Genomic DNA, 20,403 nt, shown 5'->3' with positions numbered 1-20,403 from the left:
CATCCAAATGCCTCTTAAATGTTGCAATTGTACCAGCTGCCACCACTTCCTCTGGCAGCTCATTCCATACACTCACCACCCTCTGTGTGAAAAGTTGCCTCTTAGGTCTCTTTTATATCTTTCCCTTCTCATCCTAAACCTATGCCCTCTAGTTCTGGACTCCCCAACCCCAGGGAAAAGACTTTGCTTATTTATCTTATCCATGCCCCTCATAATTTTGTAAACCTCGATAAGGTCACCCCTCAGCTTCTGACGCTCCAGGGAAAACAGCCCAGCCTGTTCAGCCTCTCCCTGTAGCTCAAATCCTCCAACCCTGGCAACATCCTTATAAATCTTTTCTGAACCCTTTCAAGTTTCACAACATCTTTCCGATAGGAAGGAGACCAGAATTGCACACAATATTCCAACAGTTACCTAACCAATGTCCTGTACAGCCGCAACATGACCTCCCAACTCCTGTACTCAATACTCTGACCAATAAAGGAAAGCATACCAAACGCCGCCTTCACTATCCTATCTACCTGCGACTCCACTTTCAAGGAGCTATGAACATGCACTCCAAGGTCTCTTTGTTCAGCAACACTTACCATTAAGTGTCTAAGTCCAGCTAAGATTTGTTTTCCCAAAATGCAGCACCTGTCATTTATCTGAATTAAACTCCATCTGCCACTTCTCAGCCCACTGGCCCACCTGGTCCAGATCCTGTTGTAATCTGAGGTAACCCTCTTCACTGTCCACTACACCTCCAATTTTGGTCTCATCTGCAAACTTACTATGCTCGCATCCAAATCATTTATATAAATGACAAAAAGTAGAGGACCCAGCACTCCAGTCTGAAAAACAACCCTCCACCACCACCCCCTGTCTTCCTTGAATGTATTTAAGGCAAATACTGATCGATTCTTGTTATGGGAAGTGGATACAAGGTTATTGGGGGTGTAAGGCTAACAATCAGACCAACTGGAGCATTGAGGGGTCAAGTGGCCCGCACCCTGTCTGTGTGACCACCCTTGTTCGACAGATGGTATAGGAAAGGGTGAATATGCTGGGGCTATTTTCCCTAGAGAATCAGAGTCTGAGGGATGACTTTATAGAGGTTTACAAAATCTGAGGGGCATGGATATGGTGAATAGCCAAGGTCATTTTCCCGGAGTGGAGGAGTCCAAAACTAGAGAGCACAGGTTTAAGGTGAGAGGAGAAAGATTTAAAAGGGACCTAAGGGGGCAACTGTTTCCATGCAGAGGGTGATGCTTGTATGGAAGTGGTGGAGGCTGGTACAATTACAACAATTACAACATTTAACAGACATCTGGATGGGGAACATGGATAGGAAGGATTTAGAGGGATATGGGCCAAATATTGTCAAATGGGACTGGATTAATTTATGATACCTGGCTGGTGTGGGCAAGTTGAACTGTAGGGTCTGTTTCTGTGCTGTATGACTCTTGAGTCTGTGTATGAGTTCTTTCAGGTGAGGGCTTATGTTGAATTAAATTGAGTCGACATCGCAAACAAGTCTTTTGTCCTCATCAATCTCTGGCAGTGTTATTGCTCCAGAAAAACCTCTCTCCCTGTCAACATATCCTCTCTACCTTGCTTGCTCATACATATCCCGTTTCCCATACAATGCATCCAAGTGTTTTGCCTCAACCACACTCCGTGGAAGAGAGTTCCATATGCTCCCTACTCTCCAGTTAAGTTTCTTCTGAATTCCTAATTGTGGTGTTTTATATTTATGACTGTAATTGAACCCACCCGCAAGTGGAAATATTACACTGACTCTATTAAACACCTTCATAATTGAAACACTTCTACTATAGCACAGAAACTGGTTGCTGAGTCTCATTGATCCACCTCTATGTTGATACTGCATAAAATAAAAATAGAAAATTATTCCTGGTGAGAAAACCTTTAATCTGTCTTTTCTGTTACTGAATACTTACTGATCAGATCTGTCTTTCAGCAGTTTTCTATTGTTTTCATGGGGTGCTACTAGACTCGACAAAAACTCAGTGACTAATCAACTAAAATAGAGTCCATGTTGTAACATTTGATCATTGCTTTTTTTTTTGAAAGAAAGTTGCATGTTCCCAGTTCCACAGCTTCTGTTGTCGTTCTCCATTTTAACTCTAACTTTGAGCAGCATGAAACCCAACCTTAGTAACTAAAGTTGAGTGTTGCCGTTTTTCTGGGCAAGTGGCCAGCAATTTGAACTTGAGGCTCCCGATCAATGTATTGAGTGTTAGTCTCCTGCCAAGGCACAAATCATTGCTTTGTGGTTGTGTTTTCTTAAATGGATATTTCTATTCGCAAGCAGCAGTGAGCACTCCTCATCAGGATATCTTAAAACTGACGTTTGAGGGAGGGGTGAAAACTTTTCAGGTCTGTTCTTTGTTTTTCTACTGAGTTTGATTTTTCAATCCAGCTATCACCAAGCAGCGATCGAATGAAAAGACCCAGAATTTGTGGTTTTGATCCCTTCCCTTGTTGCCAGCCTGTAGAAACAGACTGAATCATCCATTTGAGTGTTTGGTCATAACAACTATTTGAGTACAGTCATGATTTGGAGATGCCTGTGTTGGACTGGGGTGTACAAAGTTAAAAATCACACAACACCAGGTTATAGTCCAACAGGTTTAATTGGAAGCACTAGCTTTCGGAGCGACGCTCCTTTATCAGGTGGTTGTGGAGGGCTCAATCCTAACACAGAATTTACATCACACTGTAAATTTTTGCTATAAATTCTGTGTAAGGATTGAGCCCTCCACTATCACCTGATAAGGAACGTTGTTCCGAAAGCTAGTGTGCTTCCAATTAAACCTGTTGGACTATAACCTGGTGTTGTGAGATTTTTAAATTTTGAGTACAGAATAGTACTCTTCATGATTAGAGCTGCTGGTATGAATGGTGTGCACCCCCTATCTCTCTGCAGCACTTGAGAATGCAGTGAAATAAAACTGTCCTGCTTAAATGATAAACTTAATTTCTGCAACACTTTTCCTGTGTTTGGTGCATCCTAAAGCACTTTGTAGTCACTTATTCTATAGGAAATGCAGCAGCAGCAATTAGCACATAGCAAGCCCGCACTAACTCAAACTGGTAACTAAATATGTGTTCATGGTATTGGTTGAGGGATCAGTATCGACCTACTTCCAAGACTCATTTCCCTTCTCTTCATAGTAATACCCAAAAGGGCAGATGCGGCTTTTAGTTTAAAGAATCATTTAAAAGGCAACATTTTTGACAATGTAGCACTGCTTTGGCCTTGCGTTCAGGATGTTGACGTGGAATTTATATTGAAAGTATTAAACTAAAGATGCTCTCTGGTCAGAATTATTTCCAGCTTGCTAATACTATTTTCACCTGAAAGATTTGTGTGATCTGGATTCTGTGAAATCTGCCACTGGAAGGAATCAGTCAGTCTTAAAATTTGAGCATTTAATTTTAAATTGCAATTATCTGATTCGGATGAGGAAGTTACTACAACAGACAGTGAAGCTATACAGGTTGTTAGTTAATTGTTCCTCATGCTCTAAGAGCACTGAGGTCAATTTTAACACAGCAGTTATCTCCACTGAGATCAGTTAATTTGCTCGGGACCTGGGATCAAATACTATTAAGTAGCAAAATAAACACTAAGATAATTTCCAAATCGAAGTAATGTTGGTTTAAAAGTGAACCTAGATCAGTGAGCAGAAAGCGGTGTGGTGAGCAAAATCTGATGTGAGTTAGGATATGTGTGGCAGAGTCAAACATGGGAGAATGACCAAAACAGTGTTTGGTTAAGCTTTCAGGCAAGAGGAACGCAAATGAGTTTGAGGAAGGCCGGTATAGTGACAACAGGTTGCATCTATGTCGCTTCTTTAACATTATAAGCTAGTGATGTTTCCGAATAACCTCTGAACCTTCACATCTGTTGCAAAACTAATTTTATACTGAAATTACTTGAGTCTAAGAATGAGTAACAATGACTTCTGCTGTTTTATCTTTGTTTACAGTATTACCCTGCTAGTCAGCAGCCAGGGTCGAGTCGGTTCAGACCTGGTGTGGGCTGAGGCTGCCGCCTGGGTTTGAGCTAAGGAGACGGGTCAGAGGAAGCTGGTACAGCATGACGCAGCCGGTAAACGTTAGTGACCTGGTTCCACTGCTGGAGTCCACAGACCTGCAGGTTCTCGAGGAAGTCAAGGGAATTGTCACTGAACACCTCCGCTCAGGTGTCAGACTGTACTGGAACTTATTTGTGATTCAGTCTTCGATTCTGATGAAGGGGTTCAATTACAGTTGTGTTTTTTATATTTCCAGCATTTGATGTTTTTATTTAATTTCTTACATGTGAGCTTTTGTTCTTAAAAGTAACTTTTTCTAATGTGCGTGAATCTAAGTTTTGCTATTTCTGTCAATCACCTATCTCGAAGTTGGGAGTGGTTAGTATTTGTCTTCATCCACTCTTGTTTGTCTACTATTATAGTTCTCGGGCCACTCAGTCTATCATCCCTGTGCCAGCTTTCTGTAAGAATTATTTAATTGATGTCCTATTCATTTCTCAGCCTAAGTAATTGTACATTTCTAAGTGGTTTCCAAGTCACCTTTGGAAGTTGCAATTTAATTGGTTCTGCCAGACTTTCAGGCAGTACATTCAAATCATCACAACTCCTTACATTTATACATTTCAGAAACTAAAATTTGCATCTCGCCTCTGACTCTTTTACCAGCTATTTTAATTCTGGTTTCTCTGGTTACCATTGGAAGCAATTTCTCCTTATTTACTCTGTCAAAATCTCTTGATAACCTGATCTGACTACATCTCCTGCTATCCTTCTCCAGTCTGAAATGGGCAGCCTCTGTTCATACAAGCAGAGTTTTGACTTCATTGTAATCCTCTCTACACATTTCCAAAGTGTGGTGACTAGAATTAGACCATAAGAAATAGGAACAGAAGTAGGCCATTCAGCCCATTGAGTCTACTGTACCATTCATGGCTGATCTGATAATCCTCAACTTTGCTTTACTGTCTCATCCCTATAACCCTTGATTCCCTGACTGATTAAAATTCTGTCTGCCTCAGCTTTGAATACACTTAATGACCCAGCCTGCACAACTCTCTGCAGTAAAGAATTCCACAGATATGCAACCCTAAGAAGGATTTGCTTCTCATCTCTGTCTTAAATATGTGATTCCTTGTTCTAAAATGATGCCTTCTGATCTTAGACTCTCTGTACCTACCCTGTCAAGCTTCTTAAGAATCTTGTATGTTTCATTGATGTCTAACCAGTGTTCTGTTAAAATTTAATGTAACCCTTCATGGGAGGAATTAGGAGCATGACCTCCTTGGACAACTCAAAAGTGTAATATTGTGAAGTCCAGTTGTACAAACTTATTGAGAACACTTGCTCTGTCAGTAAAAAAGATCTGTGCTTACCATTGGTGATGTTATCTGTCTACAGACCGTGGCCCCTTGCTGCTGAATGCTTTGGTGGATCATTATTTGGAACATAATTCTGTGTTAGCTGTACAGATTCTTTCAGCTGTGCAGGAGCCCCATGATAAGGTACGTGAGCTTCAAGATGTGTTTTTTTTCACATGGGGTTGCTGAATCTCCCACTTTAACAGAGGCTTGGCAGTAACCAGATGAATATACCTCCAGAATGTTAGCTCATTCCTGTTTATTTATAAGAATACAAAACAAAAGAGAGAAACCCAGAACCATTTCAACAGGCTTCTCTACATTGTATTGCAAGAAATTAGGTTGGAAAAGTGGGGCACTGGTGAAGCAGGTCAGGCAGCATCCGATGAGCAGGAGAGTTGACGTTTCGGGCATAAGCTCTTCATCAGGAATGTGGAGGGGCAAGGGAGCTGAGAGAAAAATAAGGGGGTGGGGCTGGGGGAAGGTGGATGGGATGATGATAGGTGGTTACAGTTAGGGCGTGATGGTGATACGTCAGTGGGGAAAGTGGAGTGGATAGGTGGGAAGGAAAATGTTCAGATCAAGAGGGCGGTGCCGAGATGGAGGGCTGGATCTGGGATGAGGTGGAGGGAGGTTAAATTTGGAAACTGGTGAAGTTGATGTTGATGCCGTGTGATTGGAGGGTCCCGAGGCAGAAGAAGAGGGGTTCTTCCAGTTGGCTGGTGAGTTTGATTTGGCGGTGGAGGTCCGGGGCTTGTGTATGCTTGGGGGCGCAGGAAGGGGGAATTGAAGTGGTTGGCCACAGGGAGTGGGGTTGTTGGATGCATGTGTCCCAGAGATGTTCCCAGAACCCCTCTGTGAGACTGGTAGTTGATGCTACAATCCTGATGGATAGGATCTGTAGAACAGAGCACTAAGAAGTGTCACCCATCAGATGTGTGTTAAGGTTAACATACAACTTTGCAAATATGGGTAAAGTGGATTCACTTCACTAAAAAGAGTGAACTGTATTGTCTAAAGACTATTTTATGAATACCACTTTTTCCTTAAATGAAAATTTCCACATCTGCTTTAAATCATAAATTGAGGACCACCACAATTTGGTTTTGAGTTTGCGATTTAATACTTTTGAAAGGTGAGAGTCAAATGTCTTTAATTGCGATTTCAGAGTGTGTGAGTTGCTGAAATGACATTAGAGTCTCTGAGGGGACTGACTGCCTTTTCTATTTAACTGGCTATTTCCTTTTTTGCCTAGAAAGTGTTAGCAGTTTAGATTGCTGTATTCGCTCCAACAATCTGGTTTATCTTGAAAGTTTTTGTATTTTCCAGCATCTTCTGGATCGATTAAACGAGTGCATGGGAAAAACAGCCACCCGACTGCCTGCTGTGACCTTGCTGGGGCATGTCATTCGACGTGAGCCAACATGGATTCATAAACTCTTTCGTGCACCTGTGCTGGTTTCACTACTCAAGTGTCTGAAGGTTCAGTACACATGTTTCAAAATAGCTTTGTTTCCCACTGTTAGCATCTAAAATATGCTTTGTTGATTAGCAAACATGGTACTGCTAGAAGTGAGCAATGGACTGCTTCAATTTACAATTAGGCTATTGGTTAGCTTGTTGAGATGTTTATTAATCCTTGACAAATCCTCTGAGTCTTAGTAATGTACTTATAATTAGAAATGTTTAGATTAAATTACTTACAGTGTGGAAACAGGCCCTTCGGCCCAACAAGTCCACACTGACCCGCCGAAGCGCAACCCACCCATACCCCTACATTTACCCCTTGCCTAACACTACGGGCAATATAGCATGGCCAATTCACCTGACCCGCACATCTTTGGACTGTGGGAGGAGACCGGAGCACCTGGAGGAAACCCACGCAGACACGGGGAGAACGTGCAAACTCCACATATTCACGCCTCAGGCGACTGACTTGAACCCTGGTCTCTGGCGCTGTGAGGCAGCAGTGCTAACCACTGTGCCACCATGTGTTCAGCTCATACGTGGTTGGCTGGATGGCTGGTTTGTGATTTAGAGTTGACTTCCTTTACTGGCTGAGGTTACCATGAAGGTCCTGCCTTCTCAACTGTGTGCCTCACCTGAGCCATGGTGACCCTTGGGTTAAACTCACCATTGGTCACCTCTCTGTTATCACAGGGCAGCCTATAGTGCCTCTGAGGCCAAGCAGCTTTCACTTTCTCTCATTATCCAGTCCACTTACCGGTTGATTAAATACCTTTTTGGAAGTGTAGTCACTGTTAACTTGAAAGAAATACAATCAATTTACTTGCAGCAAGCTCCCACATGTAGTAACACCATAATTACCAACTAATTTCTTAGAGTTTTCATTTGAATGATAAATATTAGTCAGTACATTGGGAAGCACTCCCCTGCTCCTCAATGATTGAGGGTATGGGATCTCTGTGTCCGATTGGGAGAACTGGAGACTCTGTCTAACACCTCACTCCAAAGGCAGTGCAGTGGGACGGTGCTGTAATGCTGGCTTATGTGATGGGCTCTGGAGTGAAACTTGAACCCACAGCTGTCTTAATTGCAAAGTGAGAGAGTTTCCAACTAAAATGTGGTCAACAAAGAATGTAGAATTTCTGCTATCCCATTGATAGAAATTCTGAAAAGAAGCTATTCTCTGATTTGGATGAGCGCTCCTTTTACTTTGAAAGTGTGCGATCCTCTTCAGTTATTTCCCCACACACTCTGGCATCTTTCACAGCCAATCCACGACCAGGCAAAGAACAGTGTTGAGGTATGGATTCATTTTAAAATAGTGTTACAAGTATGGTTTGATAGATATTTGTTAGATGGGTATGGAGAGAATGAAGGACTATGAAATACAGAAGTATAAATCAACCAAAGTCTAATTAAATGACTTGACAGCCTTGATGGGGGTTGGGTGAATACTGTCGTTCATATAATGTCTTAAATGCTGGAGTGTATTTGTGCAGCTTCCTGCTTCCTGTGTGTTCCTCTTCCTCCCTGACTCTGTTCGAGGACAATTATCACATTGTACTAATGTTCTCTTCAATGTTAATGTCTGTCTTCATTGACTCGCAGCTGTTGATCTTCTCTCTGCAGACAGAGACTGAAGTTGTTGTGCTCACTACCGGACTCCTTGTGTTAATCATCCTTCTGCCCATGATACCACAAGCTGGGAAGCAGTATCTCCTCGATTTCTTTGAAATCTTTGGCCGGTTGGCTGCATGGAGCCTACAGAAACCAGGTATGACAATGGGGCACTGAGGTGATGCCTGATTCTGCTAGTGAAGGCCGAGTATATGGGTCATCAGCGGTTCTCTTTTGTTTCCCTGGAGGGCTTGGCTATGAATCTGAGTCTCTTGGGATGAAAGTTTCTTCGGCCCAAGAGTATATTAAATGTAGGTCTGAGTTTTGGTGCTTTCAACTCTGCAAATATTTGATTATTGGAAACAAAGTGGGCAAACTCATCCTGGTGTCTCTGGCTGGTTGCGTTATAAGTATAATCAGCAGTTGAGGAGATGAATGATTGGGTGTTTTTTGTATGGGTCGTTCTTCTATAACGCGATGGTTGCGTCCTTGTGCAACCCCATGTCAATCGGCTTTAGAAACAGCACTTGGTGTTGGCGATGTAATCATGTTACAGCCAACGCACGTTTTAAAAGTTTGCACTTCAGAAACAGTGTCTCCAATTCGATCGTGTTACAGCAAACTTGTGTTAATGAAACACTCGTTACAGCAGAACGACCTGTCCTTAAATCTTGCTCTATTCTCCCCGGGGCAAAAAATAGTTTTTAATTGTTTAGCAGCTTTCATAACTTCAGGAAGTTCAAAAGTGCCTCATACTCGGTGAAGAACTTTTGAAGTGTAATTACTTCAGTGAAGGAAACTCGAGCTGAGTTGCACACAGCAAGATCCCACATAGACCAGTGTGATAAATGTCCAGATAATGTGTTTGATGATGATTTGAGGAATAAATATTGACTGCACCGGGCAAACCCACCCCCTGCAATTCTGAAATGATGCCCCTTTTTAAACTTACCCAGGGGAGCAAATGGCTTTGTTTTAATACATCAGCTGAATTAAGTTCATTCTAATTCCAGTAACTGTCAAAGATTCTTTAGAATTTGTAACTTGGTGTTCCACTTCTATTGGTGCCCTGCCCACCTTTATTTTTGTAACAAGTGTAAATTAGTTCTAATGTTGATGACCTGAAATGAAGATTACAAAATGCAGGAAACCACAGGCCAGACCATGTATATGGTGAGAGATTCAGAAGTAATGTTTAAAGTTCTTGACTACTCATCAAAACGTGGTTTTCAGTACATTGACTTCAGGAACAGCTTGCATTTATATAATATTTCATATGGTAAAACTGGCCTAATAGATGATGATGGGTTGTCATGTGAAGAAGCAGCAGATCCTGGGGCTTGTACACAATAACTGATATGATGCAGAGCTACTGCTAAACAAACTGGGTGCAAGTAGATTAGGAAGCAGGAGGGGGATATTTTAATTAATGCTTAACTTGCTGTTTTGCAAATGGATTTTTTCTTGCATTTAAAATTAGATTTTGTAAAAGTTAAAAGGATACTTTGAATGACACTAAGGGCTGCTCTCAGTGTATCATATTTTCTGTTCTCTATTGCTATCAGGCCAAGTGCCAGAAGTATATTTGATCCACCTACATGCCAGTGTTTATGCATTATTTCACCGTCTCTATGGGATGTACCCGTGCAATTTTGTGTCCTACCTCCGCTCCCACTACAGTATGAAGGAAAACATGGAAACATTTGAGGAGGTGGTAAAGGTAAGGCTTAAGTCAGATACATTTGTTTTCCAAAGTGGTTGGACATTGTAACATTGGAGGGAGAGCTCCAGGTTTGGCAGTTAATGCTTGGGTTTTACTTTGGGGTTGTAAGACTGGGGGAGTTTCAGGTTTGAGGTGCTGTGCTCCCTTCGGGGCAGCATGATGGCTCAGTGGTTAGCCTCACAGCGCTAGGTTTATGGGTTCAATTCCAGCCTTGGGTGATTGTCTTTTCAGAGTTTGCACATTCTCCCCGTGTCGACATGTGTTTCCTCGGGGTGCTCTGGTTTCCTCTTGCAGTCCAAAGATGTGCAGGTTAGGGTGGATTGGCTGTCCTACATTGCCCACAAGAATGCGCAGGCTAGGTGAGTTAGCCTTGGGAAATGTAGGGTTATAATGGAACATAGAACATTCCAGCACAGTACAGGTCCTTCGGCGTTTGATGGTTCCACAGGTCAGTGCAACAATCAGAATCCTATCCTACACTATTCCATTATCATCCATATGTTTGTCCAGTGACCACTGAAATGTCCTTAAAGTTGGCAAGTCTATGGTTGCAGGCAGTGCATTCCACACGTCTACCACTCTGAGTAAAGAAACTACCTCTGAGATCTGTCCTATGTCTATCACCCCTCAATTTAAAGCTATGTCCCCTCATGCTAGCCATCACCATCTGAGGAAAAAGGCTCTCACTGTTCACCTTATCTAGCCCTCTGTTTATCTTATATGTCCCAATTAAGTCACCTCTCAATCTCCTTCTCTCTAATGAAAGCAGCCTCAAATCCCTCAACCTTTCCTCATAAGACTTCCCTCCATGTGAGGCAACATCCTAGTAAATCGCCTCTGAACCCTTTCCAAACCTTCCACATCCTTCCTATAATGCAGTGACTAGAACTGTACGCAATACTCCAAGTGTGGCCGCAGCAGGATTTTGTACAGCTGCAACATGACTTCGTGGCGCTGAAACACAATCCCTCTACCAGTAAAAGCTAATGCACCGTATGCCTTCTTAACAACCCTCTCAACCTGGGTGGCAACTTTCAGGGATCTATGTACATGAATTTCTGCTCATCTACACTGGCAAAAATCTTACCATTAGCTCAGTATTCTTTATCGCTGTTTCTCCTTCCAAAGTGAATCACCTCACACTTGTCCGCATTAAACTCCCTTTGCCACCTCTCAGCCCAACTCTGCAGCTCATCTATGTCCCTCTGTAAACTGAAGCATCCTTTGGCACTATCCACAACTCCACTGACCTTAGTGTCATCTATCAATTTACTAACCCATCTTTCTACGCTCTCATCCAGGTCACTTATAAAAATGACAAACAGTAGTGGACCCAAAACAGACCCTTGCAGTACACCGCTAGTAACTGAACTCCAGGATGAACATTTCCAATCAACCACCATCCTCTGTCTTCTTTCAGCTAGTCAATTTCTGATCCAAACTGCTAAATCACCCTCAATCCCATGTCTCTATTTTTTACAATAGCCTACCATGGAGAACCTTATCAAATGCCTTACTGAAACCCATATATACCACATCAATGGCTTTATCCTCATCCACCTGTTTGGTCACTTTCTCAAATAAATTTGAGGAGAAAGTGAGGTCTGCAGATGCTGGAGATCAGAGCTGAAAATTCATTTCCTGATGAAGGGCTTGTGCCCGAAACGTCGAATTTCCTGTTCCTTGGATGCTGCCTGACCTGCTGCGCTTTTCCAGCAACACATTTTCAGCACCTTCTCAAATAAGTCAATAAGGCTTATGAGACACGACCTACCCTTTACAAATCGTGTTGACTATCCCTAATCAGCTTTTTCCTTTCTAGATGATGATAAATGCTCTCTCTTATAACCTTTTCTAACACTTTAACCATAACTGAAGTAAGGATCACTGGTCTATAATTACCAGGGTTGTCTTTACTCCCCTTCTTGAACAAGGGAGCAACATTTGATATTCTGGTTCTGTTCCTGTAGATGATGATGACATAAAGATCAAAGGCTAAGCAAAGATAGCGTAAGGGTGTGGATTCTATGGGCCGAATGCCCCCAGTTTTAAGCTGTACAGGTTCTGTAATTTGTAGTTGAGTTGCCTGTTGGCATTTGCTCAACAGCCACAAGTGGTGAGTTGGGTTTGGCATGAGCACAGGCAGCATTCTGTCTGGGTGTCTATTCCAGAACAGATTAGCACCTTCAGTAACAGGAAGAAATTTGGAGTGTGGTTGAGGTAGCAATTTCAGTGGACCATGGTTAAATGCAAATGGCAGAAAATTAAAGCTAGGGATTTTAAAAATTCTTCCATGGTACTTGGAGGTCATCGATATGGCCAATGTTTGTTGTCCATTCCAAACTGCCCTCTTGCTAAATAGCTTCTTGACCATAGTAGAGGGCATTTAAGAATCAACCCCATTACTGTATGTCTGGAATTATGTGTATGGTCAGGTAGGGATGACAGATTTCCTTCACTAAAAGACAATTGGTTGTTTAACAGCAATCTCTGATTTTATGTTCACCATTACTGAGACCAGCAGTACATTTCAGATTTTATTCATTGAAGTTAAATTCCACCAACTGTAGTGATAGGATTTGAACATTCATTCCATAAAAAATTAATCTGGGTCTCTGGCTTACTCACGCCACACTACTGTCTCCTCTGTACTTGATAATTAAAGAAGTTAAAACTTCAAAATGTTAATTGTGTTGGAGATGTTTACTTATTCTCTCCATTGAGATCTGAAATTTAAATTCATCCACACAAACTATTCTTTGCTTAAGTTTGAGTTTTATTGAGGGAGAGGTGAAGTGTGCATGTGTATGCATTTGTGTGCGGTTCACAGTGGCTGGTTCAGCTTTTCTTTGGAGCCCTGTATGGTTCTTGGGCAGTGACAAGTTCTTGATTGCATTGATTTTAATTTGACTGCATTCCTCAATAACTGTTGCAGCCGATGCTGGAACATGTGCGAATCCACCCTGAACTAGTGACTGGAACCAAGGACCGTGAACTGGATCCCATTAAGTAAGTGATGGATGAGCTGAATATTGAGAACTCTTGTTTGCTTCATTTTCACTTGCTTTCTCATTTTTCTATGTCAACTTGAATTTTCAAGGAGCATTTTAATCTGCAACATCCCCGTTACTTTCAACTGTATTAAACTTAGTTTCCATCTGATCAGATTAACCTCGTGGACCATCAACACACTTTCTCCCCCAGCACTCCACCATCCACTATTGCATAAATGCTGCCCCCTCTACACTTCACCTCAGCTCTAATGAAGAGTCAACTAGACTCCATGTTAGCTTGCTGTCTCTCCATTGATGCTGCCTGATCCGCTGTGATCTCCAACATTTTATGTTTTCAACCTCATGGACTTGTTGTAAAGCCTTCCATTTTGTGTCGTCTCCGCCTGGTGTTAAAGCCAGTTTTCAAACAGCTTTGGAGAGATTGATTGCTTTACATGTGTTTGTGTCTGTGTTGTAATCAATCCTAGCACCTCTCTCAAATGACATTTTTATTTCTCTGTTCCTCTAATCTAAAACAGAAACTTGACATTTGTATGATAAAATCTCAGGAATTTGTGTACTGCTTTACAACTAACAAAGTACCTTGTGAAGTGTAGTCGCTGTTACAGTGCTGGAAATGTAGTGCACAGTAAGGTTCCACAAAAAGCAGAGCAGGCAATCTGTTTTTGTAATGTTGTTCATCGCATTTATATTAGCCAGAACACTAGAAAATAAGACTCCTGTGCTTTTTTAGAAAAGTGTCATGGTGTCTTCTATCTCCCAGAGATGGCAAACAGAGTCCCTGATTAGTGTCTCATCTTAAAGCCAGTATCTTTGACAGTGTAGTACACCCTTAAGGACTGTCAGCTCGGATTACGGGCTTAATTCCCCAGAGTGGTGTGATTTGAATAAGATCTCAGTGCAAAAATGGTTAATTATCTTGTACTAGATACATACAATCGGGCATAATGAAAAGTTACTAACAATCAAATGTTTACAGGGCTAGAAGAGGCTATTGGCCTCTTGAACCTGATCTGGCACATGCAAGAACAATTTCACCAGTTCTACTTCTCCATCCTTTCATTGATGCCCTGGAGATATTTTCATTTGAAATGCCAGTCCAGCTCCTTTATAAAAACCATGATTGAAACTTTCTCAGACTTTAACCATTTACTGCACTTCCATTTTTGAAAGCAAAATCCTCACTTCACCTTAAGTTCTTTAGCTGGTCCCTTTACATCTATTTCTTCTGATTTTCGACCTTCCTTCCATTGCAAGCAGTTTTTCTTTCTCTGGGCCACTTATGATTTTGAGCAGCTTTCTAAGTTTCGTCTAAGTCTTCAAAATTGGAGGAATGTTTTAATGGAAGTTGTTTAGGATGTAGAACCTGCTGGTGACATGGCTGAACTCAAGTGGCAGTTTGATGCCTATATGAACAAGAAAGGAATTAAGAGTTAACTCAAGTGGCAGGCAGCTCAGATGGACTACACATGCTGTAATCAAAGAGACATTGAATGGAAAGAACTGCAGATGCTGGAAATCTGAAACAAAAACAAATTGCTGGAAAAGCGCAGCAGGTCGGGCAGCATCTGTGGAGAGAAATCAGAGTTAATGTTTTGGGTCGAGTGACCCTTCCTCAGAACCTTTCTCACTGGACCTGAAATGTTAACTCTGATTTCTCTCCAAAGATGCTGCCAGACTTGCTGAGCTTTTCATCGATCTCTGTTTCTGATTGAGTGAGCGGTGTCTGCTGGTATCACAGACAAATGTCCGTACTCTGCCATTATTTTATGAAAAATGGATACTAACGTAATGGTGACCAGATAGGTAGATATTGGCCAGGACGTGCAGGGGATCTCCCTTGTTGCTTTGAAATAGTACCACAGGATCGTTTACGTCCACCCAAGCAGGCTTGGTTTAAAATCTTTTGTTTGAAGAATTCCCTCAGTACTGCACTGGAGTTGCAGCTTTGGATTTTTTTTCTTGGTGATCAAGCTCTGGAGTGGGATTTGAACCTGAAATTGAGAGATTCAGGGGCAAGTGTGCTACCAACCGATCCACAGCTGAAGCAGAGCCATGCAGTCGTGGAATGTAACACAAGTACCTGCCTGCACCTTGTGAAATAGACGTGAAATTGGGGAAATACCATAATTATTTCGATTCAGAAGAGTTGCAGCAGCGTACATGCACGTGTTATCCTAAACACTGGAGGCAGAAGCTTGAAACTCGATCTTTACAACAGCTGACTTGGTTAGATGAACCCTGAAGCAACAAATTCTTAATCCCTTTGTTTCTGAAATGTGATCATTGGCAACAACTAATTGTTCATTTTCTGGTTCCGTTGCGCAGGTGGAAGCGATTTGAAACACATGACATTGTCATAGAATGTGCCAAAGTTTCCCTGGATCCAAAGGAGGCTTCATGTGAGGAAGGTTACACGGTTATGCCTAAACATTTCTCTACCCATACTCAGCATAAGCCCGCTGACCACAGCTCTAGTCCGTTTTCAGATTCTCAGAGCAGCTTTGGTAAGAGAGACTATTTTTAATTAATACAAAGTTGTACAGAAATTGCAAAACAAACAGGCCATTCAGCCCATCTATTCTGTATTGGTATTTACCCTTTTTTTAATAGATATTTTTATTGGGAATTTAACATTTTGACAAATTTACAAAAATAAGCAAAATTTTCAAGCACAAACATTAATATAAAAATAGATCTTAAATATATAATCATCAAAATTCAACTAATCCACAATCATCCAGAGTGTATAATTGAGTCGCTTACATCCTTCAAATAAGAGAAAATGTTCTCTAATACACTCATACCAGTATGATAAAAAGGAAGCTATTTCCAAACAATAAGAACAAACAAAAAAAAATTAAACATGTTTGAATGGAGATCTTCCCCCTTGTTCTCAGGGGGCCTTACTACCTTTCCAACGTTCCACCATATCCTCTCCCAAACAGTGTCCCACCCTCGACCCGGGCGCTCCTTAATAGGATTTAGATATAATACCGAGCTAGAGTTAACAGTGAGCGCCGCACCCCCACCCCTCCCCACCCATACCTGAGTATATCTAATAGCATCAATGCCACGTACAAACACACATAACTATAAAATTACAACTCCAACAGATTACAGTTAAGTATAATAACATAAAATAGCAAGGGAAGACAACCCTGCTCCCAGAAGCAAAAGTAAAGTAGAATAAAGTATCCATTTCTCCCCACGGAGTGTGGGAGAGGCAAGCCAACATAAATTGTCTCTTACGATTTATTTAACCGAGTCTAAAAGTTTCTTGGCCTCTTCCGATGATCTAAAATTATACTCGGATCCTTCGTGGGTAAAGCATAACGTCGCTGGGTAGCGTAAGGTGTATTGAATATCTAAGTCCCTTAAACATTTCTTCACCTCATCAAACGCCTTCCTCCTTCGTGCCAAAGCCGGGGAGAAGTCCTGAAATAACATAATCTTGGATCCTTCATGAATCATAGCTTTAGGATCCTTTCCAAGCTTTCTGGAGGCATCCAGGAGTATCTGCCTCTCCCTATAACTCTGCAGCCGGAACAGGACCGGGCGTGGGCGCTGGTTTGGGCCAGATCCACGTACTGCGACCCGGTAGGCCCACTCCACCCTTACCCGGTCAGTTTCAGCCCCCAGGTTTAAAAGCTGGGGCAGCCATCGCTCCAGAAATACTGCTAACTGTCCTTTCCCTTCTTGCTCTTGAAGGCCCAGCAACCGAATATTTTTTCTCCGATTTCTGTTGTCAATATCATCGATGTAGATTTCAAAGGCCTGGACTCTCTGCTCCAGAGCTCGCACCTGTTCTGCAGCTGTTTGAGCTGCAGCCTCGGAGGTCGTGGCCTTTAGTTCCGCCCCCTCCACTCGGCCCTGCAGCTCCTCCATGGTTTGATTCTGTTTCTGCAGCTTTTCTTCGAATGCATTCCATCGCTGTCGGGATTCTGCAATGAAATTGACGAGTGTCGATTCCAATCTGGCAATCATCTCTTCAAGGCCCGTTTTTACATCAGCTGCAGCCGGAGGAGAGGAGGGTGGGGGAGGGGTCTTTGTTTTCTGAGAGCTGCGGGGTCCCTTTGATTTACTCATTATCCACTCAGTATTAGACTATTTAAATATAATATTCAGCAGCTAATTAAGATTAAAGAAATTTTTTGGGTGGTTTGGCAAGTGTGGTGGGGGCAGGAAACCCACTTTACCCAGGTTTTGGGAAGGGCTCTGTAGACTCAGACTTGCTGAGTCGCCGCCATCTTGGATCTCCGGTATTTACCCTTCTAACCAGTACTCTAGCCTTATATGCCTGGGGAAAGGTGCTCAGGCCCCAGAATTATTAAACTGCTGAGTCTGGAAAGCTGCAGGGTCCTCAAGCTGAAAGGGAGATACAGTTCTCCCACTTGTGCTGAGCTTCGCTGGAGCACTGCAGCAAGCCTGAGAGACGCATGTTGGCCAGGGGACATGGTAGTGTGTTGAAGTGGCAGGCAACAAGAACATCGGTCACTTTTATGGACGGATATTGATGAAGGCTGAGAAAGGAAGAAAGGAGCACCTCCGTCCTATCTTCACTGAACTTCCTCACTCACCAGACTCCTCCCTTTACACACACTGCTCCAAAGCAACTCTCGCTACAGACCAATGCAGGCCTTTTTATGCTCCCTTGAAGAAAAAAACTGAATTCAAGCTTCTGCAAATCATTTTTAACCTGAGATCTTGTTAACCAGTGCAGTTGCTATAAGTGCTTGATTCAAAGCTAAAATAACATCCTATCATAATTGCATTACAAATACTAAGTTAAATTAAAGAAAAACTAAACATTAGATAGAAATTAACAGATTAATCCCTCATCAGCTCTCCATGCAAACGTTGGTGCTAAGAAATAAGGTTCCAATATATGATGTTTTACATTGACTTCAAAAGTTTGTGACCAGAGGGGGAAAAATAAAAAGGGGCAAATGTTGCTTGTGGGAGATATTTTATTGCAGTTTTTAACTGGTTTAATTTATTTGTGAAGCGGTTTTAGTGAGTGAATTATTTCCCTTTTGCTGAATTTTATTGCAGGTAGTGCATCATCATCAACATACACGCCCCGGGTTCCTTTCTCCAATCTCCCAGGGTCCCAGGCTCATTACAAGACACCACCAACCTTACAACGCCTCCCTGCAGATGGGATCCAGGTCAGCCAAGTTCTTGCTAAATAAGAAAGATCCAGCTCAAATTTTGAATGTCCTGTATTTTAAATTTCTGTCTTCATTGTAGGACACACTCTGGAGTCCATCATCAGCGTGTGGGCTGTCGACGCCTCCATCCTCCAGAGGACTTTCTCCCAGCCCATTTGAAAGTGCCTCCTGCTTACACAGAGTTCACAGTACACCAGGTGTGTATACCCCAGCCCACTGCATCTGTAAGGGGTGTTGCCCACTCACCTGAGCTGTGATTACGTAGCCTACACTAGGAAAACCCCTAGGTGCACTGTTCCATTTGACTTTGCACAGTTGGTGTCGTCACAAGCTTTTCAGTGAAATGCAGTTGTGCATCCTTTCAAATGTCCCTGCTTTGGAAATAACATCTGACATAAATAACAAATTATTCCTCTCCTCTGTTTTGGGTCATATTGAACTCTGATATATTACGATTAGAGAGTGTCACAGGTGTTGTGAAAAGAGCAATTGGAGATAGTCATATCGTACGGAAACAGACATTTCGGTCCAACTCATCCCTGCTGACCAGACAACCCAATCTGCCCTAATCCCAATTATCAGCATTTGGCCGATATCCCTATAAACCCTTCCTATTCTTGTACCCATCCACTTCCCTTTGAAATGTTGTATTGTACCAGCCTCTATCACTTCCTCTGGCAGCTCATTCCAGACAAGCACCACCCTCTGCATGGAAATTGTTGCCCCCTTAGCTCCCTTTTAAACCTTTCCCCTCTCTAGTTTTGGACTCCTCCACTCCGGGAAAATGACCTTGGCTATTCACCCTATCCATGCCCCTCATTATTTCGTAAACCTCATAAGGTCACCCCTCAGCCTCTGACACTCCAGGGAAAACAGCCCTAGCCTATTCAACCTCTCCCTATAGCTCAAATCCTCCAACCCTGGCAACATCCTTGGAAATCTTGTCTGCACCCTCTCAAGTTTAACAACAATCTTCCTATGGAAGGGTGACCAGAATTGCAAGCAGTATTCCAAAAGTGGCCTCACCAATGTCCTGTACAGATGCAACATGATATCCTATTTCCTATACTCAAAACTCCTAGACTAATCGATGAAAGGACCTTCACCACCCTGTCTACTTGACAGTCCACTTTCAAGGAATTATGCACCTGCACCCTTTGGTCTCTTTGTAAATATGCCCTGGTTTGCCTTACCAAAATGCAACATTATACATTTATCTAAATTTAAACATCATCTGCCTCTCCTCAGCCCATTGGGTCATCTGATCAAGGTCTATGTACCCCGAGCTGATAATTTTCACTGTGCACTAAACTACCTATCTTCATGTTATCTGCAAACTTACTAGCCATGCTTCCTACGTTCACATCTAAATCATTTATGTAAATAATAAAAAGTATTGGGCACAGCAGCTATCCCTGTGGCACATCACTGGTCTCTGACCAAAGAAAGTTAAGAAGAATTCAAAGAGATTCTACGTGCATTAAGGGCAAAAGAGTAACTAGGGGGAGAATAGGGCCCATTAAAGATCAACTTGGTGGTGTATGTGTGGAATCACAGTAGATGCGTGAGATGCTAAACTATTGCATCAGTATTTACTGTGGAGAAGAACAGGGAACTTGGGGAAATAAGTAGTGATATCCTGAAAACAGTTCATTTTTCAGAAAAGGAGGTGCTGGAGGTGTTAAAATGCGTGTATCACTCCCCAGGACCTGATCAAATGTTTCACAGAACTTTATGAGAAGCTAGGGAACAGATTGTTGGGCTCCTTGCTGAGAAATTTGTATCATCGACAGCCACAGGTAAGGTGCTGGAAGACTTGGAGATTTGGCTAATGTGGTGCCATTATTTAAGAAAGGCAGTAAGGAAAAGCCAGGGAACCTAGGACCGATGAGCCTTATGTCAATGGTGGGCAAGTTATTGGAGGGAATTCTGAGGGACAGGAGTTACATGCATTTGGAAAGGAAAGGATTGATTAGGGATAGTCAACATGGATTTATGCGTGGG

At 42.3% G+C, this 20,403-nt stretch overlaps 1 protein-coding gene across 7 annotated transcripts in view; it reads left to right on the top strand.

The window, feature by feature from the left end:
* The window catches only part of tsc1b (TSC complex subunit 1b), a 49,672-nt gene that overhangs the window by 7,833 nt on the left and 21,436 nt on the right, over positions 1–20,403 (top strand). For 4 of the 7 annotated variants that reach the window (XM_060841609.1, XM_060841610.1, XM_060841611.1 and 1 more), the window contains exons 2-10: positions 3,999–4,214; positions 5,445–5,548; positions 6,734–6,886; positions 8,501–8,645; positions 10,054–10,208; positions 13,147–13,220; positions 15,554–15,732; positions 18,281–18,396; positions 18,479–18,596. In XM_060841609.1, the coding sequence (XP_060697592.1) occupies positions 4,109–4,214; positions 5,445–5,548; positions 6,734–6,886; positions 8,501–8,645; positions 10,054–10,208; positions 13,147–13,220; positions 15,554–15,732; positions 18,281–18,396; positions 18,479–18,596 (1,150 nt within the window). In that variant the 5' untranslated portion in view covers positions 3,999–4,108. Of the gene's footprint in view, positions 1–3,998; positions 4,225–5,444; positions 5,549–6,733; positions 6,887–8,500; positions 8,646–10,053; positions 10,209–13,146; positions 13,221–15,553; positions 15,733–18,280; positions 18,397–18,478; positions 18,597–20,403 lie in introns of those variants that run through there. The other 3 variants (XM_060841612.1, XM_060841614.1, XM_060841613.1) reach the window with 3 other exon arrangements.

Source organism: Hemiscyllium ocellatum, chromosome 21, assembly GCF_020745735.1.
Source record: "Hemiscyllium ocellatum isolate sHemOce1 chromosome 21, sHemOce1.pat.X.cur, whole genome shotgun sequence".
NCBI lineage: Eukaryota > Metazoa > Chordata > Chondrichthyes > Orectolobiformes > Hemiscylliidae > Hemiscyllium > Hemiscyllium ocellatum.
Note: the sequence above shows the minus strand (reverse complement) of the source record. Positions and strands in the feature narration are given on the sequence as shown.